This window comes from Oryx dammah, unplaced genomic scaffold, assembly GCF_014754425.2.
Source record: "Oryx dammah isolate SB20612 unplaced genomic scaffold, SCBI_Odam_1.1 HiC_scaffold_8, whole genome shotgun sequence".
Classification (NCBI taxonomy): Eukaryota; Metazoa; Chordata; class Mammalia; order Artiodactyla; family Bovidae; genus Oryx; species Oryx dammah.
The window spans coordinates 22,806,244-22,834,190 of record NW_024070192.1 but is presented as its reverse complement, the minus strand read 5'-3'; the positions used below and the strand labels follow the sequence as shown (position 1 = coordinate 22,834,190).

Here is a 27,947-nt window from a genome sequence, read left to right as displayed (position 1 = left end):
AGGAAATATTTAAAATATTCACTATTTATATGAAAAATTTTACCTTTAAAAATTTTTCTTTTTTCCCCCATATAATCTAATATTCTCAATTTGGAATCACCAGTGCTTTGATTAAGAAATGGATTAGGGTTTCCAAAGCATGTATGGAAAAAAGAGTGAGAGAAGGCGGAAAAAAAGCTAATTAAAGTGTTATTTTTGTATTCTGGTATCTGACAACTTTTAATCCTTATAATTTAATTGTGGGTGAATCCTTAAATTGAAAAAAAGAAAATGAAATCAGGATAAAAGAAAGAACTTTGTGCATAAATATACAAATACTAGACTCTGGAGAAAAAAATTCCTGCTACTGATGGAATTAGTTGGACCATCCATCAAAGAAAGGCAGTTAATTTCTGACCCCTCAAAATAAAGGTAAGTCTTTTTGCTATTAAAGTGTAGTAAAATCTTGTTACAATTCATATTTTCTCCACAATTTTCACTCATTCTCAACCCTATTAAATCTCTTAACCCTCTTGTCGAACTTGAGAATTTCCCACAATTTCTATCCCAATTCTGTGGGGAATTTCCATATCTTCTAGTTTTTCTTTCCTTCATCAGCTCCAGAGATGATTTAAAACGTCAAGGGCTCAGGAAAACAAAGTCAGCCTCTGAGAAGTCCAGTGGGAAAGGGTGTATCTTCAGCAGAAGTAAAGTGATCAAACTCAAGGAGAAGAAAATGGGAGATCCAGGAGGGCTCCAGCATTATTTCAGCTCAGTGGGCACTATTTTTTCTATTTTAATAGTAAGAGTGATGGTTGCAGATACTAGTCAAACTGAAATAGTCCTGGAGCTTCTTGGAATCCATTTACTTGAGTGAAGATAAACCTCACTCTCTCATGGATTGCTGGAACCATTCATGCTGGAACCATCAAGTCCTATTATTTAAAATAAGGAGAAAAGCTTTAGGAGCAGAATAGCTACTTCCTCTCACTTTATATTTTCCCTTACTTGCAACATTTTACTCAAATCCCCAGGAAAGAATAAAAGATGATTTGATTGTGTTAAGATAATATATACCATCCTCTATTTATAGACTTTTTTAGATTATTTGTCTTAAAGAAGGACATATATGTGTGTTTGCACATGTGTGTGTATGTGGTATGCATATATATATATACACACACGTATATATATACACATACATGTATGGATCTGTATATACACAAAAACATACTTCCTTTGCTTTTTGATCCATAAAAACTTGAACCAAACACAATGTTCTCTGTGAAAGTGAAAGTGAAGTCCCTCAGTCATGTCCGACTCTTTGCGACCCAGTGGACTGTAGCCTACCAGGCTCCTCCATCCATGGGATTCTCCAGGCAAGAATACTGGAGTAGGTTGCCATTTCCTTCTCCAGGGGATCTTCCCAACCCACAGATTGAACCTGGGTCTACCACATTGGAGGCAGACGCTTTAACCTCTGAGCCACCAAGGAAGTTTCTCGAATGTTCTCTGTAATCATATGCAAAAAGGTGGTAAAAAAAATATGATTTATATCTGCACAACCCAAAACATCATACTGCAAATCTTCATAAAACATTCTAGGCTATGTCTATACAATCTAAGCAAAGTGAACACAGACACACTATTTGGGTCTGCTCTAATTATGTAACAGAATTTTCTCTTGCTTTGAGGATCCACATATATGGGTTAGCTGGCCCTGGGATTTTTAGCACTAATGTTCCATTTAGTTTGAGAGGCACAGCTTGTTTTCTAGAGAAATCTCAATACAGGCTGGGTTTGCCTGTAATTTTTATATTAATAATGATTTAAGCAGTTGCTTCTAGAGTTTTATGCAGCTTTTAAATTCTTAGGTTACTTAGGTGATAAAAAGTCCCAAGGAAGCTATTCTTTGAGTGTGGAAAAGTAACACTCTTCTAATCATTAGTTCAGTGAGGTATTCTCTAAATGCAAAGATTTCTGAGTATTTAGGAAGAGAGAACATTCATGGTCAAATACAGGACCTCTTTATGGAAGCTAGCCTGAGCCTGCACAAGATGGAATAAATTCATAAAGCTTCTGTCGTCGTCATCACCATCTCCTATGCCATACACAGGAACAGACATAGAGAAAAGAAAATGACAGTTAAGTTTCTAAATATATGATTTATTCAAAACATACTACACATTATCCCTAACACTGTGTAACAGAAGACTAGTTAGTGATTTTCATTAAGTTAGATGTTAACAACTGAAATCATGGAATTATATTAAAAGCACTGAATTAGAAATCAGAAAAAAAAATATGCTGGTCCATACTTTATTGCTTCTAACTTCATGACCTTGGGCAAGTCAGGTAATTTCTCTAAGCCTTAGTTTTCTCCTTGGCAAATTAGGTTAATGTTTGCCACCTAATAAAACTGTGAAATAATATAATGTGCAAACTATACAAATAAAGGATATTATTATGATGGTTATAATAGTTGGTCAAGTAAGCAGGTTAAGATTTTTTGCTGTGCAGAATTATATTGGTTCCTTTCAGGGCAGACTCTTCAACTTTATGTTTTCCATTAAAACCAATACCAGATTTTAAAAGTGACAATACTAGAAATTAAATATATCTCATGAGAAAACTAACAATGACTGATTTTTCGATTCTTTGCTTAGAAATAAAAGTCTATACAGAATTATATTTGTCTTAAGGGAAGACTAGCATGCATTTTACTCACACTTGTGTACCATCTATGTGTATACTCACCAGACATAATGGACTGTAGCATTTCCATTATAGCACATGCAAATGCATTTGCCACACTCTGCAGGAAGTTATTTCTTTCCACTGGAGTGCTAAAGACTTTACAGACTTTTTGCATCATTTTAACTGCCCAATCCATGGAGTATAGTTCTTTCTCACACACCTGGTTTAGACATACAAAGCATTGTGGTAAATTTTCATGTGAAGAAAGTTGTAGAATTTGAAAATAGTATTAACAATTACTGTTTATAAGTTTAACATAATTTAATAACATAGTATGTTGAGTCTATAAATGGCAAATGCTCTTATATCTAATACTCCTTTGCTTTCAAATGGTACAAATTTTATGGGGAAAAAAGCATGAAGTAAATAAAAGCCGGGTTCAAGATTATTACAGGATACTATTAATGCAAAAAAATAATATTGAAAACAATTACTGAGAATTCCCTGGTGGTCCAGCGGTTAAGACTCTGTGCTTCCACTACAGGGGGTATGAGTTCTATCCCTGGCAGGGGAACTAAGATCCCACATGCCCACGGCCAAACAAACACCAATTATTCAGTTCAGTTCAGTTCAGTCGCTCAGTCGTGTCTGACTCTTTGCGACCCCATGAATTGCAGCACGCCAGGCCTCCTTGTCCATCACCAACTCCCAGAGTTCACTCAGACTCACATCCATCGAGTCAGTGATGCCATCCAGCCATCTCATCCTCTGTCGTCCCCTTCTCCTCCTGCCCCCAATCCCTCCCAGCATCAGAGTCTTTTCCAATGAATCTCATGAGGTGGCCAAAGGACTGGAGTTGCAGCTTTAGCATCATTCCTTCCAAACAAATCTCAGGGCTGATCTCCTTCAGAATGGACTGGTTGGATCTCCTTGCAGTGCAAGGGACTCTCAAGAGTCTTCTCCAACACCACAGTTCAAAAGCATCAATTCTTTGGCACTCAGCTTTCTTCACAGTCCAACTCTCACATCCATACATGACCACTGGAAAAACCATAGCCTTGACTAGACAGACCTTTGTTGGCAAAGTAATGTCTCTGCTTTTCAATATGCTATCTCGGTTGGTCATAACTTTTCTTCCAAGGAGAAGAAATTTCATGGCTGCAGTCACTATCTGCAGTGATTTTGGAGCCCCCCAAAATAAAGTCTGACACTGTTTTCCACTGTTTCCCCATCTATTTCCCATGAAGTGATGGGACCAGATGCCATGAGTACATCATAAGAAACGCTGGGCTGGAAGAAGCACAAGCTGGAATCAAGATTGCTGGGAGAAATATCAATAACCTCAGATATGCAGATGACACCACCCTTATGGCAGAAAGTGAAGAGGAACTAAAAAGCCTCTTGATGAAAGTGAAAGTGGAGAGTGAAAAAGTTGGCTTAAAGCTCAACACCAATTATTAAACATTTGGAAGAAAAGGCTCCTGCTCATTTACTCATTCATTCAGTAAGTATTTATTGAGCACATGCTAAGAGCTGGGGATACTATGGCAAGCCATAAACACAAGGCCTCTATATTCAAGGGATCCCATGAGGGTGACAGAGAAACAGGCAATTTCAGTAGGCAAGAGAACTCTATGATAATATTAACTTTCCATCTTGAGAGCTATAAGGAATATTTCTCTCTTATTTAAAAAATAAATAAAATGAGGATTACATGTTTTTAGCTAAAACTGACTGAAAGGAAAAAAGGCTGATTTACTAACATTCTAAATGGCAAATTGTTCATGTAGCCAAATAACATACAGCATGAAAATAAACTATATAATAATATAAGCAAATAATGCTAATCTAACAGGAAAGATTTATTGACTACTTATTATGTATAAATCACTGTATAAGACATTGTGAAAGAAGTAAGTGACACAGTTCTGGATTTCAAAGAGTTTCCCTATTTAGGGAGACAATTACCTCACAAAGATAGTGGCTTAAGAACACCAGTGGTAAATGAAGATAAATAGAAGACAAATCTGAAGCGATTTAGAGAAAATTAATGATCAGAGTTGAGATGTTAATCAGAGATGGCTTCTCCACCCCTAATGGCTTCCTCTCCATTCCTTTTGCTAGAGTGAGGCCAAAGTCACCTTCCAAAAAATAAAACTGATAGTGTCTCCCTGTCTCCTAAAACTGTCAGCAATGTGGCTACTGGGGTTCAAGCTCCACAGAATGGCCTGCCAGGACCCTCCTTGCCTGGCCCCTCTCTTCTTATCTAAACTCCTCCCTTCTTATCCACCTCCTCCTCTTCTACACATTTTCCCCTTCAGAAATGATACTGAGCTGTTTATAGTTCCCTAAAGACAGCCATGCAATTCCAATTCTCTTTTTTTTTTTAGGACATCTGCTTATTAAAATAAATATTTACATTGAGAATACAGTTAATTTGGTAGCTTTCTTCACATTTTCACATCTTTTAAAAATACTTATTTACTTATTTAGTTGTGCCAGAGCTTTGTTGTGGCACATGGATCTTTAGTTAAGGCATGCGCACTCTTAGTTGTGGCATGTGGGATCTAGTTCCCTGACCAGGGATTGAACCCAGGCCGTGGCAGTGACAGTGCCAAGTCCTAACTACTGGACTGCCAGGAAATTCCAACACTGAATTTATTTATACATACTTTGATATCTCTTAAAAGACTGTAAGCAGCTTTGGTCAGGGATTTGTTCTACTAATTTCCATAGTCCTAAAATCTCACACAGTGTATGGCCCATAGTAACCACTCAATTTGTGTTAAATGAATGGACATTAAATATATTTTTTAATGTTTTATTTTAAAAAACATTTTAACTATATAAAAGTAAAGAGAATAGTATTATAAACGCTTAGTATCCATTCTGCAGCTTCAGCAATTACAAATCTTGTTTCACTTCTGCCACCACTCACTTCCACATTCTCTCCCTGATGCCCAGGAAATATTCTGGAGCAAATTATAGAGGGTGCTTTATTTTTTTTTTAATGGAATCTAAGGGGGAAAAAAGAATATAACTTGGCAGAGATGTATAATGACAATCCAGATATGAGATATGGGGAGAGGTTAATATAAGGAATGTCTCCAAATATGATAGTTTATTATATAAATTTAAAAATTTTAAGTATATATAAAAATATACTTAAATACTTATTTTTTCAAAATGTTTTGTACATATTTCAGTTCCTTCATGGCAGCTTCTTGGTAGGTCAGCTATAACGTTAAACAACTTGTTAGAAAAAAACTTATTTTTTACTTACCAAAGCCAAAAAGACTATCAGCCTTGCCAGTTCAATGGTGCGTCCATTCACAGCTTTACTAGCCATGAAAGTGAAACAGATATTGTTCCCACTCAGGATTAGGAGACGTGCATTATTCTCCAGAAGCCACTCACGAGGAACCACTTTTATTAAAGGAAAAACAGTATTTAATGAGATATTACATAATAGCTATAGTAAAGATCATTAAATACATGTAATATTATATCACTTTATTGGAAATACAATTAGTGTCAAAGGAGAATCTTGGAGAAAATGCTTTAGTTTTCCAGTTACAGCCTTTACCGGGCAAAAGAAATTATTGCCAAGTCACAGTGACTCTCACAAGTGTACTAGTAATATAGTCAAAGCATTTCTCCCACAAAGGTCAACAGACAAAGTGGTCTAATCCTGGGAAAAGAAAGAAATCTTGAGAATTTAAGAATCTAAAGGAGGCAGGAATGGGAAACATTGTTTCGTCTCTTTAGTACCAACTGGAGAGAGCTTTCCTCTTATGCAACAGTAGGAGGTGTTTCTGAGAATTGCAAAATGGGAATAACTAAGCTAATAAAATAATGAAACTTTCAAATAATAATAACAATGAATAATATCTATAAAATTGACAAGGGAAACCAAAAGAAAGTAAATTGATTATATGCATTCTCTTCAAAAATCAAAAAGTGATTTCCGATGATAAGTCATTTGTTTCTGATAGAGTTGTATGTATAACTTTAAAAAATTTTTTAAACTGCTTTATGTCCTTACAATTTTATAACTGTATTCTAATAATATGTTATGTTTCCATTACTCTATGTAGGAAATTTTTTTTTTACCTGATAGTTCATCTACAAGACTGATAACATCATCTGCTGTCCATTCTTTGGTGCTTGTGTCATATAGTAATTTAATGGCATCAGCCAAACTTTTCAGACAGGATTCATCTGTAGGTCCTTCTATCATTTTCTGCCAAACCACCTGTCCTGAATGATAATTGAAACAAAAACTAGGCTATGACAGAATAGTTGCTTCTCTGATAAAGATTATATGGATTATTTAAAAAGGAACTTGGATTGCATAATGAAATCCATTACTTATACATGCTACTTGCGTAATGAAAGGGCAATTCTGATAACAGTATAAATTTTAATGTCTCTGACTGATGCAATGAAGCACAGCAACAATAGCTAAATGAAGTAAAGAAAAGGTAATTTCACCAAGCAAAACAGTGTTTATGGTTCAAAGATAATGTTATCCATAACAGATATTAAAATAAACAATTGACAAAATCTTACTAAAATGAAATAAAACCTAGTGATAACCTTCCAAAAAGAGAGCATGCTGGATTTCAGAATCTTCCAGACACTTATATCAAAACTGAGTAATCCAGTCAATTTTTTATTGTTTACCTATGACCGATTTTTTTTTCTGAATTATACACACAAACAAAATGTGATTGCAGATTGACTTCCTGCTGCTACGCAACACACTTTAAACTGGTTAAGTACTGACATAATGCCGTGTGAACTTTAGTTATTAAGAATGATGAGAGGTCTCTGCTCTCACGCTGCAGCCAGAAGGAGAGACCTCTCATAATTCTTAATAACTAAAGAGGATACAACTGTATACTACATTACACTACATTTGCTTGGATGAATATATTTCTTTTGTTCACACAGCAAGAGTATGAACTGTGGCAGCTGGAGTCATGTATTAGTTGAAAGAAGTGCAGCCAAAACTGTAACCAAAGGAGGCATGATGCTTCCAGAAAAATCACAAGGAAAAGTATTGCAAGCAATGGTGGTAGCTGTTGGAACCGGCTCTAAAGGAAAGGGTGGACAGATTCAACCAGTTAGCATGAAAGTTGGAGATAAAAGTTCTCCCAGAATATGGAGGCACCAAAGTAGTTCCAGACAACAAGGACTATTTCTTATTTACAGTGGTGACATTCTTGGGAAATATGTTGACTGAAATTGAAATGGCATCAAGTGAAGCTGCCCATTCCACCAAAGTTCTGAAATCTTTCGTCATGTAAATAATTTCCATGGTTCTCTTTTATAATAACTAATAATATCCAAAAAAAAAAAAAGAATGATGAAACTAAGCAGGCATAAAATGATGTTTCCTAAAGTAAAAGTAATTAACCAGCTTTGAAACATACATCCCTAAGAAATAGATGCTCACCATCTTGAGGAGATATAGGTCCAAAGATGATATACAGTAATCTTGCCTGATTCACCATTGGCCACGGTTTCAATATACGTGTCAACCAAAATGCAGAATCACTTCGATGGGTCCAGTGATCAAGCAGTACATTCCTACAGAATAGTCTGATCCTTAATTCCAGTTTTCGGGCGCTTCCTATGAAGACAAAAGAATTGTAAAGCATTCTTCTTAGATTGATATGCATAATTGGATAGATCAAAGACATACATCATTAATAGGCTTTGTACTGAGAGTGTTACTTCATTTACTCTGTAAAAATTTTAGATTATCAAGGAACTACTTTTTAAAACAACTTTACTGGGATACATACAAATTTATATACCATAACACCAATTTAAAGGATATACAATTCAACGTTTTTTTCAGTATATTCATAGATATATGCAGCTATCACCAAGTAAATTTTAGAACATCGTCATTACCTCAAAAAGAAGCCCTGCTCTTTTAACTATACCTCTCCCATCCTTCTGTCCTTTATCACCCGCAGCACTAACCACTACTTTCTGTCTCTATAGATTTCCCTATTCTGAACTTCGATATGAATGAAGTTATATAGTAGATGGTCTTTTGTGACTGGCTTCTTTCCAAAGCATGTCTCCAAGGTTCATCCATGTTATAGCATGTATCAATACTTCATGCTTTCTTATAGCCAGATAACATTCCATTGTATAGCTATGCCACATTTTGTTTATTCACCCATTGATGGTTGTCTCTGCCTTTTGGCTCTTATGAATAATGTTGCTATTAACATTCATTTACAAGTTTCTGTATGAATATGTTTCTCTAGAGGATATACCTAGGAATAAGATTGCTTGGTCATATGGTAACTCTACATTTCATCATTTGAAGAACTGCCAGGGTATTTTCAAAAGTGGTTGTGCCATTCTGCATTCTGGCCAGCAGTGTATCAGAGCTCCAACTGCCCACACACTTACCAACAATTGCTCTCTGATGTTTTGGTTCTAGCCATCCAAGTGGGTATAAAATGGTATCTCATGTATTTTTAAAAACAACTTTATTGGAATATATATAAATTTACATACCATATAACTTAATGTATATAATTTTATATAATTCAACAGTTTTTGATATATTACATTATTTTCTTAAATTGTAATAAAATATATATAATCTAAAATTTGCTATTTTAACCGTTTTTAAAGTATAAAATTTAGTGGCATCAATTATATTCATAATGTTGTTCAACTGTTATCACTCTTACCCTATCTAAAACTTATTCTCACCTCAAACAGAAACTCTGCGACCATTAAGGAATCACTCTCCATTCTCCTCTCCCCCCAGTTCCTGGTATCCTCTAATCTGCTTTCTGTTTTTATGAATTTGCCTGTTCTAGGTGCCTCAAAGACGTGGAACCATACAATATTTGTCCTTTTGTGTCTGACTTATTTCACTTCATGTGTTTTCAAAGGTCATCCATGTTGTGGCCTATATCAAAACTTCACTCCTGTGAATTCCCTGGTGGTCCAATGGTTAGGATTCTGTGCTTCCACTGCTGGGGCCCAGGTTCGATATCTGGTAAGGGAACTAAGATCCTGCAAGCCACATGGTGTGGCCAGAAACTTCACTCCTTTTTATGACTGAATAATATTCTACTGTATATATATGCCACATTTTGTCTATCCATTCATCTATTGATGAACACTTGGGTTGTTTCCTGGTTTTGGCTATTGAAAATAATGTTTCAGTGAATTCTGCTGTACAAGTATTTGTTCAAGTTCCTGCTCTCAGTTTCCTTAGTTAGGTGCCTAGGAGTGGAATTACTGGGTCATATGTAACTCTACATTTAGTTTTTTGAGGAATGACCAAACTGTTTTCCGTGGTGGTGACACCATTTTACATTTTATATTCTTATACTACTTATGATCTACTTACTTATACATAGGTGTAAATGGAAAGTCTACCAACACACCAAAAAAAAAGTGAAAGTGAAGTCACTCAGTCGTGTCCAGTTCTTTGCAACCCCGTGGACTGTAGCCTACCAGGCTCCTCCCTCCATGGGATTCTCCAGGCAACAATATGGGAGTGGGTTGTCATTTCCTTCTCTAGGGGATCCCTTCCTTCTCCAAGGGATCTTCCCAACCCAGGGATCGAACCTGGGTCTCCCACATTGCGGGCAGACACTTCTGAGCCACCAGGGAAGACCTCACACCAAGGCCATGTGTAAATAAGTATTTCTTGATGTGTTAAGTCAAGTAGCTCAGAAGTTCAGAGGAGAGACATTATTGCAGGTCTAGGGAGATCAGGAAAGATCAAGTAAACTGGGTCTTAAAGGATGAAAAGGAGACATGGCATTTCAGGAAAAAGAGAATGAATGAAAGGTATGAGGTAGAAATGTGTAAGAGGAATCTGTGATACAGAGCAATATCCCTGTGTCAAACTGACAGAGAGTAGTAGGCAGTAAGTTTGGAAATGTAGGTTGGGATTAGTATATGAAGAGCAGGATAGTTTGGACTTTGTTTGAAGATATCAATTGCTTAGTGTGCTTAGTCCCTCAGTTGTATCCGATTCTTTGCAACCCCTTGGACTGCAGCCCACCACGCTCCTCCGTCCATCGGGATCCTCCAGGTAAGAATACTGGAGTGGGTTGCCATGCCTTCCTCCAAGGGATCTTCCCAACCCAGGGATTAAACCCAGATCTCCCGCATTGCAGGAGGACTCTTTACCAACTGAGCCACCAGGGAAACCCAAGAATACTGGAGTGGGTAGTATTTCCACTACTGGAGAAGTAGCTACCCTTTCTCCAGCAGATCTTCCTGACCCAGGAATCAAACCAAAGTCTCCTGCACTGCAAACAGATTCTTTACCTGCTGAACTACCAGGGAAGATATCAGTTCAGTTCAGTTCAGTTCAGTTGCTCAGTCGTGTCCGACTCTTTGCGACTCCATGAATCGCAGCACGCCAGGCCTCCCTGTCCATCACCATCTCCCGGAGTTCACTCAGACTCATATCCATCGTGTCGGTGATGCCATCCAGCCATCTCATCCTCTGTCGTCCCCTTCTCCTCCTGCCCCCAATCCCTCCCAGCATCAGAGTCTTTTCCAGTGAGTCAACTCTTCGCATGAGGTGGCCAAAGTACTGGAGTTTCAGCTTTAGCATCATTCCTTCCAAAGAAATTCCAGGGCTGATCTCCTTCAGAATGGACTGGTTGGATCTCCTTGCAGTCCAAGGGACTCTCAAGAGTCTTCTCCAACACCACAGTTCAAAAGCATCAATTCTTTGGCGCTCAGCTTTCTTCACAGTCCAACTCTCACATCCATACATGACCACAGGAAAAACCATAGCCTTGACTAGACAGACCTTAGTCAGCAAAGTAATGTCTCTGCTTTTGAATATACTATCTAGGTTGGTCATAACTTTTCTTCCAAGGAGTAAGCATTTTTTAATTTCATGGCTGCAATCACCATCTGCAGTGATTTTGGAGCCCAAAAAATAAAGTCTGACACTGTTTCTACTCTTTCCCCATCTATTTCCCATGAAGTGATGGGACCGGATGCCATGATCTTCGTTTTCTGAATGTTGAGCTTTAAGCCAACTTTTTCACTCTCCTCTTTCACTTTCATCAAGAGGCTTTTTAGCTCCTCTTCACTTTCTGCCATAAGGGTAGTGTCATCTGCATATCTGAGGCTATTGAGGGAACTAATAAAGCTTTCTGATCAAGAGAAGGACATGATAAATTAATTTTGCTATTGTTTCACTGGGCTTTTATAACTGCCTTAAAAAATTCTGCCATGATTTGTTTCATAATAAAATATTTCAAGCTGACAGAAAAACAGAGATACTATAACAAACACTGTATACTGATCATCTAGTTTTGTCAAATCTTGTTATATTTGCTTCAGAATTTAAAAAATGAAACATTATTCATACAGTTAAAACTTCCTGTTTACCAGTCCCAATTCCCTTCTTCCCTAGAGATAATCACCATCTTGAATTGGGTTTTGTTCCTGCTGTATTAATCAGTGCTTTCTAGAGAAACAAAAGTAGCAGGATGTGTATATATACATAGGATTTGTCTTGCTTGTGCAGATCACTGAAGCTTGGCAAGTCCATAATCTACAGGGTAGGTTCGCAGGCTCCAACAAGGCAGGGACTTCTAATTCAAGTCCAAAGACAGTCGGCTGGCAGAATTGTTTCTCATTTGGGGGGAAGAGTCATTTTCTATTAAAGCCTTCAAGTGATTGGATGAGGCCCGCCCACATTATGGAGGGTAATCTGCTTTACTCAAAGTCTACTGAGTTAAATGTCAATCTTATCTAAAGAATAATTTCAAACATCTAGAATAATGTTTGATTAAATATCTGGGTACCATGGACTACCAAAGTTGACACACAAAATTAACTACCATACCTCCCAACTATGTTCTTATATTTTTTTACATATGTATATAACCATAAAGAATACACAGAACTATTTTACATATTTTTAATATGTATATAAATGGTATCATATTAAAAGTATTGTTTGGTAGCCTTTTCTCTCAAGTTATATTTTGAGATTTATCCATATTAAAAATACACATGGCTCTAGTTAACTCATTTTAACTGTTAATGGTTTTTAATTGTATAAATATGCCACAATTCATTTATCCATTCTCTTGACAACAGGCATTAGGTTGTTGGCAGTCTTCCCTGTAATGCTCATTCTTATACATGTCTCCTTGTGCACACTGTGGGAGTTACTCAGAGTGACACTGCTAAATTATAGATTTCTTTTAATTTTTAAAATATATTTCAGGTATATATAAAGGTTTCAAGAATATTATAATGAACATCTTTGTATCCTCCACCAGTTTAAGTAATAAAATATTATTAATATGGTTGAAGACCCTCTGAGCTCATCTCTTTCTGTAGTTACAGGCTACTTCTGCCTCACTATCTGATTTAGTGTTTATCATTCCCTTACATCTCTTCGTCCTCTTTCTACAAGTAAACACTGCAGTTTAATTTAAAATACACTTTAGAAACATATTATTTTTTTCTATTTTAATCTCTGTATAATGTTATCTCTGAATTTTAGTTCTTTACCTGGTTTGCTGCAGACAACTGTCTGCATCTTACGGGACAGATGAGTCAGCTCACATAAGAAATTATAAACACGATGGCACTCGAGTTCATCCCACCCTGCTGTTAAGGTCTGAGAATGATAAAATAAAGGAAACATTGCAGATATTCAAACCATCAAATCAAAACATAAGTCACTATTGCCTTATGATCATCAACTGTTGCAGCACAAAATCAGGGTGATGTGCAATTTTTATCCAGTATGGGGCTGTTAAAATTCATAGGAAATTTTATATTAAACAAAACCTAGAAATGCTCCAAAATCCAATTTCTTTGTGGTTGCATTGACAGTCTCTTTTCAGAGAACTAAATGGTATTGAATCCTGACCTCTGACAGTTATGAGGAAAATAACAAAGTAAGGCTCAAACCCTAGAGCACAACTTTAGATATCTGACTCACAACCATACCGTGGCTTAGTTTCAGACTACAGTAGAATTTAAATCAATCCCTTACGACTATACAGTGGAGGTGATGAACAGATTCAAGGGATTAGATCTGGTAGACAGAGTTCCTGAAGAACTATGGATGGAGGTTTGTAACATTGTACAGGGAGTGGTAACCAAAACCATCCCAAAGAAAAAGAAATGCAAGAAGGCAAAGTGATTGAGGTGGCTTTACAAATAGCTGAGAAAAGAAGAGAAGCGAAAGGCATGGGACAAGGGGAAAGATATACCCAAATGAATGCAGAGTTCCAGAGAATAGCCAGGAGAGATAAGAAAGTCTTCTTAAGTGAACAGTACAAAGTTATAATAAAGGACACCAGTAGAACCGAAAAGACTAGAAATTGCTTCAAGAAAATCAGAGATATCAAGGAACATTTCATGCAAGTTTGGGCACAATAAAGGACAGAAATGGTAAGGATTGAAGAGAAGCAGAAGAGATTAAGAAGAGGTGGCAAGAATATAAAGAACTATACAAAAAAGGTGTAAATGACTCAGATGAACAGATGGTGTGGTCACTCACCTAGAGCCAGACATCCTGAAGTGTGAAGTCAAGTGGGCCTTAGGAAGCATTACTACAAAGCTAGGGAGGTGATTGAATTCCAGTTGATCTATTTCAAATCCTAAAAGATGATGCTGTTAAAGTGCTGCATTCAAAATTCTAGCAAATTTGGAAAACTGAGCAGTGGCCACAGGACTGGAAAAGGTCAGTTTCCATTCCAGTCCCAAAGAGAGGCAATGCCAAAGAATGTTCAAACTACCTAACAATCGTACTCATTTCACATGCTAGCAAGGTTATGCTCAAAATCCTTCAAGCTAGGCTTCAGCAGTATGTGAACCGAGAAATTCCAGGTATACAGGCTGGGGTTAGAAAAGGCAGAGGAACCAGAGACCAAATTGCCAATATTCACTGGATCATAGAGTAAACAAGGGAATTCCAGAAAAACATCTACTTCTGCTTCACTTACTACACTAAGTGGATCACAACAAACTGTGGAAAATTCTGAAAGAAATGGGAATACCAGATCACCTTACCTGTTTCCTGAGAAAACTGTATGCAGGTCAAGAACCAACAGTTAGAACCAGACATGAAACAACAGACTGGTTCAAAACTGGGAAAGGAGTATGACTGTATGTTGTATATACAGCCTGTATATATATAAAGACTGTATACTGTTATCTTGCTTATTTAACTTCTATGCAGAGTACATCATTTGAAATACCAGGCTGGATAAATCCCAATCTGGAATCAAGATTGCTGGAAGAAATATCAACATCCTCAGATAAGCAGATGATACCACTCTAATGGCAGAAAGCGAAGAGGAACTAAAGAGCCTCTTGATGAGGGCAAAAGAGGAGAGTGAAAAGCTGGCCTGAAACTCAGCATTGTAAAAAAAGATCATGACATCCAGTTCCATTACTTCATGGCAAATAGATGGGGAAAAGTGGAGACAGTGACAGATTTTCTTTTCTTGGGCTCTGAAGTCACTGCGGACAATGACTGCAACCATGAAATTAAAAGATGCTTGCTCCCTGGAAACAAAACTAGGAAAAACCTAGACAGCGTATGAAAAAGCAGCGACATCACTTTGCTGACAAAGGTCCACATAGTCAAAGCTATGGTTTTTCCAGGAGTCATGTATAGATGTGAGAGTTGGGCCAGAAAGAAAGCTTAGTGTCAAAGAATTGATGCTTTCAATTGTGGTGCTGGCAAAGACTCTTGAGAGTCCCTTGGACTTCAAGGAGAGCAAACCAATAAATCCTAAAGGAAATCAACCCTGAATATTCATCAGAAGGACTGATGCTGAAGCTCCAATACTTTGGCTACTTGATGCAAAGAGCCAACTCACTGGAAAGGATCCTGATGCTGAGAAAGCAAAAGGCAGAGGATGAGATGGTTAGATGGCGTCACTGTCTTAATGGACATAAATTTGAGCAAACTCCGGGAGATAGTGAGGGACAACGAAGCCTGAGGTGTTGCACTCCATATCCGACTCTGAAACCCCATGGACTGCAGCCTGCCAAGCATCTCTATCCATGGTATTCTCCACACAAGAATACCGGAGCAGGTTATCATGCCCCTCTCCAGGGGAACTTCCCAACCCAGGGATCGAACCTGGGTCTTTTTTGTCTCCTGCTTCAGCAAGCAGGATCGTTACCACAAGTACCACTTGGGAAGCCCCATAATAAAATCAGTTGTACCTATCATTTCCCATAGTCACAATTTTTAAAATACAGTTGATTTCTAAAATCACATCCAAATAACTAGCCCAAGACTTAAAATTCATTTCACATCCACACTCTGTACCCCACAATATTTCCAGTCATTACAATTGGCTGGAAACTTCAAGGACATTGGTATAGAGCATATAAATGTTAAACATTTCTTACTAGTGAGAAATCCAAGAAGAAAACCTGAGGTAGGAAACATATTAACACATTCTCAAACCTTTACAATGTTATTTTCTTTTCTTTTTAGATTATTATCACTTTTATTATTTTATAGACAGACAGATTACACACTCTACTTATTAACAGTTCAAAAAGAACTTTTTCTTCTTTCAGTAAATAAAAAATGTACCTGTAAAAATATGCCATAACATAATAATCCTACACATTGCAAAGGAGCTGCACATCCATTGAATTTAAAACAGGAAACCTATAAAGAGAACAACTATTAATTCCTCCTTTTCAGTAGAACTGTACAATGATTTGACATTCAAATTAAGTGGAAATATGCAATGACCTTTTTCAATCTTAACTGAAAATAACTAAAACACTATATAACTGATTAGCATCATGTTACATAGGTGGAGGATTATGAGTGAAGTATAAAACAAAGTCTCTGCCTCAAGGAGCTCACAATTTATTAAGGCCAATACACACACCTGAAGTTATTTTTACATTTCAGGTTAGAATATGTATAAATGCTACAATGACCAAATAAACATATCAGACATGATGAAATCAGGGAAAGGATCATTCTGAGAATGATTTAAAAAGCTTATGAAGGATGTAAAACAAGGAATGTTTTTGAGTGGGATTCAAATATAATGAATAGACAGTATTGGTAAGGAAACAAATAAAGGGAAAATTGTCTAGAGGTAAAAATAAAAAGAAAGATATGAGCAGCTTAGTCAGGCTCAAGATAGTAGGAATTAAGCTTGCACTGTCAAAGTGAAGTCGCTCAGTCATGTCCGACCCTTTGTGGCCCCATGGACTGCAGCCTCTCAGGCTCCTCCGTCTATGGGATTTTCTAGGCAAGAGTACTGGAGTGGGTTGGTTACCATTTCCTTCTCAGAGGATCTTCCCAACTCAGAGACTGAACCCAGGTCTCCTGCATTGCAGGCAGATGCTTTACCCTCTAAGCCACCAGGGAAGCCCCTGTCAAAGGGAACCTAAATACCACCTGTGGACTTGGGACCTTATTGTGACAAAATTGAGTAACCATTGAAAGATTTTTAAGCAAGAAAATTAAATGATGAAAGTGATTCAGCATACAGAATGTCCTGGGGAGTGAAGAAATGAATGGCAGGAAGATCATATTGGAAGTTGCTGCAATAACATAGAGGCTGAAATTAATGCAAACATTGACATGAAAAAAGCCAGTGGAAACAGTTTGCATACTACTGAGTGTAAAACTGAATCAGCAATAGTAGATATATATTTGGACTTATATAACAAAACTCAATGTCTAACAGAGATTATGCCCTAACACATTAATACACATTTCCAAGTCATAAATTATCATAAAAGGTTTGTCATTTTATATATTAAAAATGCTTTTAATATTTAAACAGTAAAATGTTAATACTTGGAAATTATTTTCATTTTAATAAAATATCTACATCATCATTTTAAAACATCTTCAGAATTCCCAAGAGGTAAAAATACTTTTACTACTTTGATAACCTAATAAACTTGGGAGTGAAAATACTCCTAAACTACATTTTGGTGTTTTATAATCTGAGTACTTGGTAAAGTATTAATTATCATCAATCAATTTCTAGTACTAATTCATGAAATTCCATGAAAATAAATACAGATTTAAAATGAGTATAAGTTATTAATAATAAAACATCTTTACTGGAAATCAAGATTGTGACTAATTTTAGAAGTATGATCTTACATCTGCAAGTATCTTGTGAATGTACTTTAGTCTTTCCTTTGTGGGCAGCAGCAACGTACATCTTTTAAATAGTAGACCTGAGAAAGTAAAGAGACACATGAAAAAAACAACAATAATGTAACTAACTTAAGAATATCTATAACTCACAGCATAATGTTTCCTGAAAGTGAGATGTACCATAGTGGACTGTGAGTTGATATCAGTTGTTTTTAAGGGGAAGTTTGGGAGGAAGGGTGCACAATACTTGTAATACATGGTGTTTACCAAGGATGACTCTGGTATTCACCCAAGAGGCTATGACATGAAATCTTACAAAAAACTGTGAAATCGGTGCTATAAAACAGATTTAAGAAAGTATTTCAATTTAAAAAGATAACAATGATGGACTCCATGGACTGTAGCCTGCCAGACTCCTCTGTCCATGGGATTCTCCAGGTAAGAATACTGGAGTGGGTTGCCATTTCCTTCTCCAAGGGATCTTCCTGACCCAGGCATCAAACCCAGGTCTCTTGCATTGCAGGCAGATTCTTTACCCACTGAGCTACAAGGGAAGCCTCCCAAAAGACAACAATAACCAAATACAAAACACAACTGGGAAACTCTACTGTCTTTATTCCATAGAAAACATATTCCAGTATCTCTTTTTTTTCCTGTATCTCTTAAAATTAACCTCATGTCCACAAGGGAAAATGTTTGAAGAGTTGCTAATGGAAAGAGTGAGAGAAGAGATTTTGTATTCTTTTCTCCGAATACTGTACAAAAACTTAGTCATAAGTACTTGAAATTTCAGAGATTAGAAGGCTTTCTTCCCTCACAGAAAGTATCCAGTTTGGATGAAATATTTATTTCTTTCTTTAAAGATATCCTTTTATGGGGCTTGCATGTTAAGAATGTATAGAATTTAGTGTTTACATATTTTTTTTAAAGCCTTTAATTTCCCAGTGAGCTATGTAACTTGAACTACAGTGACAGGAAGTGTATGATTTGCTTTCTCTAACTTTAAGCGTTCTGTTCTCCTAAAATGGCAATATATTGTTAACATTCCTATAAGGGCAAATATCCTCAAACTAGAAATAAGATATATGGTAAGAAAACGCATACCTGAATATCATGACTTTCTTTAGTCTTCATCTTCTCTGCATTTACTTTTTTACATAATATAAAAAACTTTATATATAAATTCTGTAGAATCTATGGGAATTGAACTTATTTTTAGAAGTTGCTATGTTTGGGCAACACATTACCAGGATTGCATTTTAAAGATAAACTCTTCTTATTTTTGTACATAAAAAGACATTTTCAGTGTTTGGTTTTTGGGCTGAGTTCTTTTCCTTTCATGTTCTGGCATCCAGTCTCAAGGCATATCATAGTTGGGGAATTGTAAACTCTAATTGCATGCTGGTTGCTTCTTAAAATGTAGAATGCCTATTTTTAAGGGTTGCAATTTCCCATAAAAACCAATTCTGGTTGACTTATTTATTTTTTAACACAGGTGCTCTGTTATACCCTTTAGAGACCAACTTCTTTAATTTCTTTTCACTAAAATAGATTAGTTGTACTGTTCTTTTCACACTGGCCATCTGCTCTGTTTTGTATGAAGCAGCAAATTAAAATGTATAAACCTCAGAATGCAGAATTCTGAAAATGTTATTTTAATGTCGGAAAACAAGAACAGAGGAACGGCAATGTGAGGAAATGGTAAGTACATCAAACATTTATCTAAAGAATCAGTCATAAGCTAGCTGTCTGCACCAAATTTAAATGGAAGGTTGAAATCATTACACGAATAAAACCACATTTAAAAGCTACCTTTAAAGATCAACACACACACACAAAAATAAAGATCAACACATATCTGTATTTTTAACTGAATTATCCACATAATTGTCTTAATGCATTTTGTTTGTGTGTTTGTTTATGCAATTGAACCTGATCAGGGAGAAAAAATTCTTTCTAATTAAACTAAAGAATAAGGTTTTCCCAAGTACCACTTCCTCCACAACTGATGATGTCTGAAAAAAGATATTTACAATAAGCGGCAAAAAGTAATTGATGTATTCTTTTGCAAGCTTTACTAAGCTTAATCATAAGTACTGAAAGCAATAACATTGTAACTAGATCACATACTTTTCATTTAGTCTTAAGTATACTTATCAAATACAGTTTGATCTATTTCATATTTATGCAGTCTTATTTCATTATTTAAAAACTAGGCATCCTTGGGCTACTAAAAGGTAATATTCACTTAACTTACTCTCAACATCAGATATTTTGTTTCATTGCCATGTTTTGATTAACTACAGGTAGGTTCATAATTAAACTGGTGTCATTAAGTCAAGTCAAAATTAGAATTTTATTTTAGCACTCAGGAAGAATGAAATCAATGAATGGGATGAAAGATATAAATGATTACAAATCCAGGGAAGAAACCGTCCACAACTTCCTTTGCTAAAGTTAATTTAATAATAGCATAATGATTTATTAGTAAACACATAGCATCCTTAAGAGAGGAAACCATTGTTTCTGATAACAGAATAAGTGATTTTCCACAATAATATATTTACTTTATATTTTAAGAACTAGATTATGGTTGAAAAGGAAAAGAAATACAGAGATAAAACTCATCATATCCATACAAAGTAAAGCATAGAAATACATCAATTTCCTAAACTGGTAAGCCACCAGATGATAAGCTTCAGTGACATTGTGTCCACATGAAGTCACAAGGACAGACACTTTAAAGTGCATTCTCATCTTTAAAGATAATGTAAGGGACTGTTGTCTGAGGAGGCCTTACAAATAGCTGAAAAAAGAAGAGAAGTGAAAGGCAAAGGAGAAAAGAAAAGATACACCCATCTGAATGCAGAGTTCCAAAGAATAGCAAGGAGAGATAAGAAAGTCTTCTTAAATGAACAATGTGAAGAAACAGAGGAAAACAATAGAATGGGAAAGACTAATCTCTTCAAGCAAACTAGAGATACCAAGGGAACATTTCATGTAAAGAAGGCATAATAAAGGACAGAAATGGTATGGACCTAAAAGAAGCAGAAGAGATTCAGAAGAGGAGGCAAGCATACACAGAAGAACTGTACAAAAAAGGTCTTAAAGACCCGGATGACCACAATGGTGTGACCACTGACCTAGAGCCAGACATCCTGAAATATGAAGTCAAGTGGGCCTTAGGAAGCATTACTACAAACAAAGCTAGTGGAGGTGATGGAATTCCAGTTGAGCTATTTCAAATCCTAAAAGATAATGCTGTTAAAGTGCTGCACTCAATATGCCAGCAAATTTGGAAACTCAGCAGTGGCCACTGGACTGGAAAAGGTCAGTGTTTATTCCAGTCCCAAAGAAGGGCAATGCCAAAGAATGTTGAGACTACCTAACAATCACACTCATTTCACATGCTAGCAGGGTTATGCTCAAAATCCTTCAAGCTAGGCTTCAACAGTATGTGAACCGAGAACATCTAGATGTACAAGCTGGGTTTAGAAAAGGCAGAGGCACCAGAGATCAAATTGCCAACATTTGCTGGATGATAGAGAAAACAAGGGAATTCCAGGAAAACATCTGCTTCTGCTTCACTGATTGCACTAGAGCCTTTGACTGTGTGGATCACAACAAACTGGAAAATTCTGAAAGAGATGGAAATATGAGACCACCTTACCCATCTCCTGAGAAATCTGTATGCAGGAAAAAAAAGCAACAGTTAGAACTGGACATGAAACAATGGAATGGTTCAAAATTCAAAAAGGAGTACGTCAAGGCTGTATACTATCACCCTGCTTAATTAACTTATATGCATCATGTGAAATGCTGGGCTGGATGAACCCCATGCTGAAATCATGACTGCTGGGAGAAATATCAATAATCTCAGATATACAGATGACACCACCCCAGTGGCAGAAAGCGAAGAGGAACTGATCAAGTTTCTTGATCAAGGTGAAAAAAGAAAGTGAAAAAGCTGACTTAAAACTCAACATTCAAAAAATGAAGATCACGGCATCCAGTCCCATCACTTCATGGCAAACAGAAGGGGAAAAAGTGGAAACAGTGACAGACTTTCTTTTCTTGGGCTCCAAAATCACTGTGGATGATGACTGCAGTCATGAAATTAAAAGACGCTTGCTCCTTGGAAGAAAAGTTATGACAAACCTAGACAGTGTACTGAAAAGCAGAGACATCACTTTGCTGACAAAGGTCTGTATAGTCAAAACTATGGTCTCTCCAGTAGTCACGCAGGGATGTGAGATTGGACCATAAAGAAGTCTGAGCACCAAAGAAATGATGCTTTGGAATTGTGGTGCTGGAGAAGACTCCTGAGAGTTCCTTGGACAGCAAGATCAAAACAGTCAATCCTAAAGGAAATCAACCCAGAATATTCATTGGGAGGACTGACGCTGAAGCTGAAGCTCCAATCCTTTGGCCACCTGATGTGAAGTGCTGACTCACTGGAGAAGACCCTGAGGCTGGGAAAGACTTAGGGCAGCAGGAGAAGAGGGTGACAGAGGATGAGATGGTTGGATGGCATCACCAACAAGACTTTGAGAAAACTCCAAGAGATTCTGAAAGACAGGAACCCTGGTGTCCACAGGGTCGCAAAGAGTTGGACACAACTGAGTGACTCAACAATAAACAAAAGGATTGCTGTTAAGGGAAAGTCCTCACACTGGAAGAGTAAAGTCTCATGGAAATAAGAAGTATTCCATTTCCCACAGGCCTTATAGAATTGCATAATAAAACCCCCTTAATTAAGTATAGTTCTTTATCTGTTACAATTCTCATTATATTACATAAATTACCTAGAGATCTGTAGTGTTCCAACATAGTGGTGTCTTCTTTGTCAGGCAGCTCAAGGTCATGAAAATCCTGTAGTAAAAGTCTTTTGCTTCCTGATGAGGTTGAGATATAATTAATAATGTGCTGGCTGACTGTTTTGGACACCATGCTTAGCATGCTGATATCCTTCACTATTAAAAGAAATATACATATATACATATATGTGAATGGCTTAAATACAAGAACATCACTATTAGCAGTCTATGAACTTACAGGTTAGCTCATTAATAATACTACTATTAATAATACTACTAAAATAAATAATTAAAGTGGGGAAAAGGGAAAAATCTTTAAAGTGTTTGAAATCTCGTTTTCAATGAATTAGAAACATTTGGGGATGTAACAGTCAAATTACCATGTCATTATAATTAGAAGCATACTTTAAGGAGTCTGAGTATCATATTTTCTCTGAGTACCACTTACCTAACAATGATGAAATTAAAAAAAATAAACTAAATGTGAACACAGACAGGGAGGCCTGGTATGCCACAGTCCATGGGGTTGCAAAGAGTTGGACATGACTGAGAGACTGAACTGAACTGAACTGAACACCGTTAACATTCTAGCAGGGTCTAAGATGACAAACTATTTCTTGGGGAAAATAAAATATTTCAGTGTCCATGTTGCCTATTTATAGTCGCCAAACCTCACCTGACAAATATTTTAGAATTATTTGGAATATTTCCAATGGCAAGGCTTTAAAATTTCCAAGCGTTGATAAGGGCTGAGAATCTGAGTCAAAGGTGTTGGAAAAATAGCTGGATCGACGATTACTACGTCTATATTTCTGGTTAGGAATCAAAGTGAAACTGGTATTTACTCTAGACGCCATCCTCTTCCTTATCTCATGAATTTATTCTGATTAGAAAAAAAAAGCACAAGAGACAAAGAGAAAAGGAAATTATATTGATGAAGCGATGTTGTTTCTTTCTTTTTTTTTTTTTGCGATGTTGTTTCTTTAAATGGAAAGATTCATATTTTGATAGGTAATAGTTATCTCTCTATAGTTACAGAACTTTTAATGTGATGTCCAATATATGGCATTCCAACCAGTAGAGTCTATTTATTCATTCCAGCATGATATGAAATATTTAAAAATCTTTTCCCTCTTAGCCAGATATTTCAGAGTTTTAGTAGAAAATGAGGTATGTATTTAGATAAAATGTATTTTAAGAAAAGAAATGTGACATTTTCAAAAAGCAAAAAAATTAACACAAAAATTATCATTTCAATCCATTCAATATTTGTCAATTAGTATGTTGTTTTTACTTTAATTCTTAAAAAATTCAAAGTATTAATATAGAATTAAAACTTTTCTATTTTTTAAAAACTTAATACTGACATATACTGAAACAATAAAGACAGATTAAAAAATAGACTTTAGTTTGCAGCTTTTTAAAACTGACTAGCTCTAACAGATTAAGATGGTTTCATTATGATTCACTATGTGTGGTGAAATCAAAGTTTTGTAAAATTAATGACTAGAATAAATTAATGAATAATTTTCCCTCAATTCCACTTTTGTTTAATAACAGCTAATAATGAAACTCCAATACTTGGCCACCTGATGTGAAGAACTGACTCACTGGAAAAGACCCTGATGCTGGGAAAGATTGAAGGTGGGAGGAGAAGGGGATGACAGAAGATGAGATGGCTGGATAGCATCATTGACTCGATGGACAGGAGTCTGAGTAAGCTCTAGGAGTTGGTGACAGACAGGGAAGCTTGGCATGCTGCAGTCCATGGCATTGCAAAGATTGGACACGACTGAGCGACTGAACTGACAAGTCTTAGGAAGGATCTACATAACTTATTTCAAACTAAACATTTCCTAGAAAGAATTTTATTGAAGTTACTAGTAATTCACTTACACTAAACAATAATTCTTTAAAAAAAATGTTATCAGTGACTTTGTGTCATTCCTTTTCCTATTCAGAAAACACTCTTTTGTAAACATACATGCATGTGTACACATGCATAACTCCAATCTAGGGCTCCTTATTTCTGAAGAAACAACTAAGACATTTCATCAAAGAGTTACAAATATATCTGACCAAAATGCATTTTCTCCTTTTGGCACAAAATTGCTAAAAAATCACATTGCTACTTATTCATCTAAAAGGTTATGTGTCAATTTACATCAATTTAAAATCAGCTGTATAATTGAAAATGTGGCCAAGAAATTTAGTGCTTAGTGAAAAGCATACTGTGAATTTCCCTTAAAACTATACCCTACATAGTGCTTTGCTAGTAGATATTTTAAAATAATCATTAAAATTACACAAGTAACATGCACTGTCAAAAATTTTTACAAAATACAGCAAAACAAAAAGAAGAAAATTAAATTCATTTGGTTTTTAGCACAAAATCAAGCCCTTTGGCTTATAACATTCTAGAGTTTTCCATATATGTTTTTTACAAAAACAGAGGAAATCTCTGTTCACACTATTTTGTAATCCTTTTCAGTTGTAATTAAAATTGTCATTTCTTTCCATACCAATATTTATATTTCTACAAGTATATATTTTTTAAAGGACTGCGTGGGATTTCACCAAATGAAAGAATATTAATTTATTCAATCCATAAGACTGTTTTTAACTTGTCACAGTAGGCATTTAAGAGCATTTTTCATTATAGTAAAATATACACCTGGCCTAGGTTTTGTTCTGTTTCTTTGAGCACTGTGTAACCTGGGGCTTGGGTGGGAGCCTGTGGGCTCTTCAGAAACTCACTGACACCTCAAACCTAGGGGGCTTTAGTGTGTCAACCACACACTATATATTTTTAAACCTCTGAGAGGAGTTAAAACACAGTGATCTAAATTCTGCTAAAACTAGTCTCCTCTTACAATTCCTTCTTTTTCTCACTCAGACCTGAATGTTCCAGGGGAGATAACAAGACTTTCTGAAAATCCTAAAGGTGTAATCCCAAATTATTTCTGGTTTCCTCTCAGCCCTCTAGAGAATGAGAATCACGAACCCAAATAATCGTAATACGATGACGTTTCAATGCCCTGTTCCATCTCACTACTTTTGCCCACGTTTGAAAGGCTTTAAGTACCTCTTGGATGAACTTTTCTCCCTCTTCTCTGATAAAACCTTCCGAGAGCAATTCACTACGATTTCTAATTTGTTTTAACATAGGAAAACCCTTTGAAGAGACCCACCCCCTCCCCCTGCTCCGGAATAAGCTCAAAATACCTTCAAAGAGGTAAACTAGAGAGGCCATAAAAGAAAAACTTTCCAATTTAAGAGTCAAACCACACTGGGATGCATTTTTGACTGTCTTCAGTCCATGGAAAGATGAAACTATCTCCAGAAATTATCGGGGAAAAAAAATTTTTTTTACCACAGATTTTGACAGTTTTCCGGTTAAAGGATCACAGGAAAATGGGACTTAGTCGTTCTGCCCCACCTCCTCAAATTTCTTAATATTTAGAAAAGAAAGTATTTCCGCAAGGTTTTGCCGCCAGGAAGAGGGAAGGTCCGGCTCCCGTCGGCTCCGAAGCTGCGTTCCAGTCTCACAGGCGCCCCCTTGGCCTCGAGAATGTTTTAGAATCCTCCCAGGAGCCCCAGCGGGAAGAAGGCCCCGCCCCTGGACCCCATAGTGCCGTCCTCCCTGAGGAATATTTTAGAACCCTCCCTGAGCTCCCTCAGAAAGGAGACTCCGCCCCTTATAAATATTAAGGAACACCCCCACACACAGACCCACCCACTTCATGAATAATCAACGAGAAGTAGGTCTTTGGTGCCAGACCCTAAGCCAAAGCCACTCGTTGCTTCAGGCTGATAACAGGAAGGGGTGGAGCCGTTAGAAACAGGAGTGCGTGCGTGCTAGATCGCGTCAGACTCTGCGACCCCATGCGCTGTGGCTCGCCAGGCTCCTCTGTTCATGGAATTCTCCAGGCAAGAATACTGGAGTGGGTTGCCATTCACCTTTCCAGGTGATCTTCCCGACCCAGGGATCGAACCGGGGTCTCTCAGTCTCCTGCATTCGGGTTCTTTACCACTACCGCCAAAACGGGAGGGGAGGATGCAAAATGAAGAGCCCCAATCTGGTGAACCGCACATCTGTTCCAAACATTTCCTTTCCTTTTAACCTAGTTTTAAACCGGGTTTTAAATCCACGCCCCTCCCCACCCCCTGGTGGCTCTGACGGTAAAGAATCCGGCTGCAATGCAGGAGACCTGGATTTGATGCCGTGGGGAGATCCCCTGGAGAAGGGAACGGACTCCTGTATTCTGGCCTGGAGAATTCCATGGATAGAAGGACCTGGCAGGCTAGTCCATGGGATCACAAAGAGTGACTCCACTGAGCCACTTTCACTCCCCCTCACCCCGCCCCCACCCCCAAGCCAAGAGGGTAAGTTACTAAGTTACAAGAGCTTTCATGAAAACTTATTTTGGGGAAAACCCCCAATGTTCCTTTTTAAACCCATCTGGGTGTGCCTAGAACAAAGAAGGATGAGTGCCTCTAGCATCTCAAGTTGGAGTCCAAGACAAATCTTCCTTGCTTGGTCCTCCTCCTTCCTTGAAGAATAAGTTCTCATTTATTTATTCATTCATTGGCAATTTATTGAAACCTGCTTTGGGCCAGTCACAGGATCAGGTCCTAAAGATACAACAGAAAACAAGTCATATGTGTTCTGCCTTACTGGAGTTCATTAGTCTAATGGGAAATATAGAATGAGCAGACAAAATAAACTACAGATAGCAATGTTATGGAGGAAATAAGGCAAACAGAAAATAGGAAAGTTGGAGGCAGGGAGCGTGTACCTATTTTAGATGGACTGGTCTGAAAGATCCCTTTGAAGAGGTTACATTTAATTTGAGAGCTAATGGAGAAGGAGCCAGTCAGGAGAGGGGATGGGAGAAAACGGAACAGCAATATAGATTTCGGTTTGTTCTATGTATTTGCAAGCCTGGCTGGCAGAGTTTAGCAAGCAACTAGGAGTGACTCTATGGAGATCCTGGAGAGGCAGCACAGATGTGGATGGGCAGGACCTCATATAAAGGCTCTAAATTAGAGCCAACTTAGAACACAGTAGGCTCTTCCTGGTAACTCAGCTGGTAAAGAATCTGCCTGCAATGTAGGAGACTCTGGTTTGATTCCTGGTCAGAAGATCTCTTGGAGAAGGAATAGGCTACACACTCCAGTATTCTTTTCTGAAGCATCTCCATGAACAGAGGAGTCTGGCAGGCTAAGAGTCAGATACAGCACAAACTCCTGTCTTTGCAGACTCACTCCACATTATATGCACGAAATAAGATGTACCCACA

General features: G+C 37.1%; 1 protein-coding gene across 1 annotated transcript; it reads right to left on the bottom strand.

The window, feature by feature from the left end:
- Positions 1-1,416: 1,416 nt before the first annotated feature.
- Positions 1,417-26,217, bottom strand: FBXO47 (F-box protein 47). Its single transcript, XM_040245511.1, has 11 exons — positions 26,018-26,217; positions 23,321-23,527; positions 22,633-22,800; positions 17,831-17,907; positions 16,283-16,360; positions 13,225-13,333; positions 8,138-8,314; positions 6,790-6,936; positions 5,960-6,102; positions 2,737-2,896; positions 1,417-2,080 (listed from the first exon to the last, which is right to left on the bottom strand). The coding sequence occupies exons 2-11, from the start codon at positions 23,499-23,501 to the stop codon at positions 1,968-1,970; spliced, it is 1,353 nt and encodes a 450-aa protein (XP_040101445.1). The 5' UTR covers positions 23,502-23,527; positions 26,018-26,217; the 3' UTR covers positions 1,417-1,967.
- Positions 26,218-27,947: the final 1,730 nt, after the last annotated feature.

Excerpts from the sequence above, each read along its gene's own strand:
- FBXO47 (XM_040245511.1), bottom strand. The coding sequence starts at position 23,501 with ATGGCGTCTAGAGTAAATACCAGTTTCACTTTGATTCCTAACCAGAAA. Across the intron at positions 6,937-8,137 it reads ACCTATATCTCCTCAAGATG|GACAGGTGGTTTGGCAGAAA; the intron begins GTGAGCATCTAT and ends ATTATCATTCAG. Across the intron at positions 6,103-6,789 it reads TCTTGTAGATGAACTATCAG|TGGTTCCTCGTGAGTGGCTT; the intron begins GTAAAAAAAAAA and ends CTTTAATAAAAG.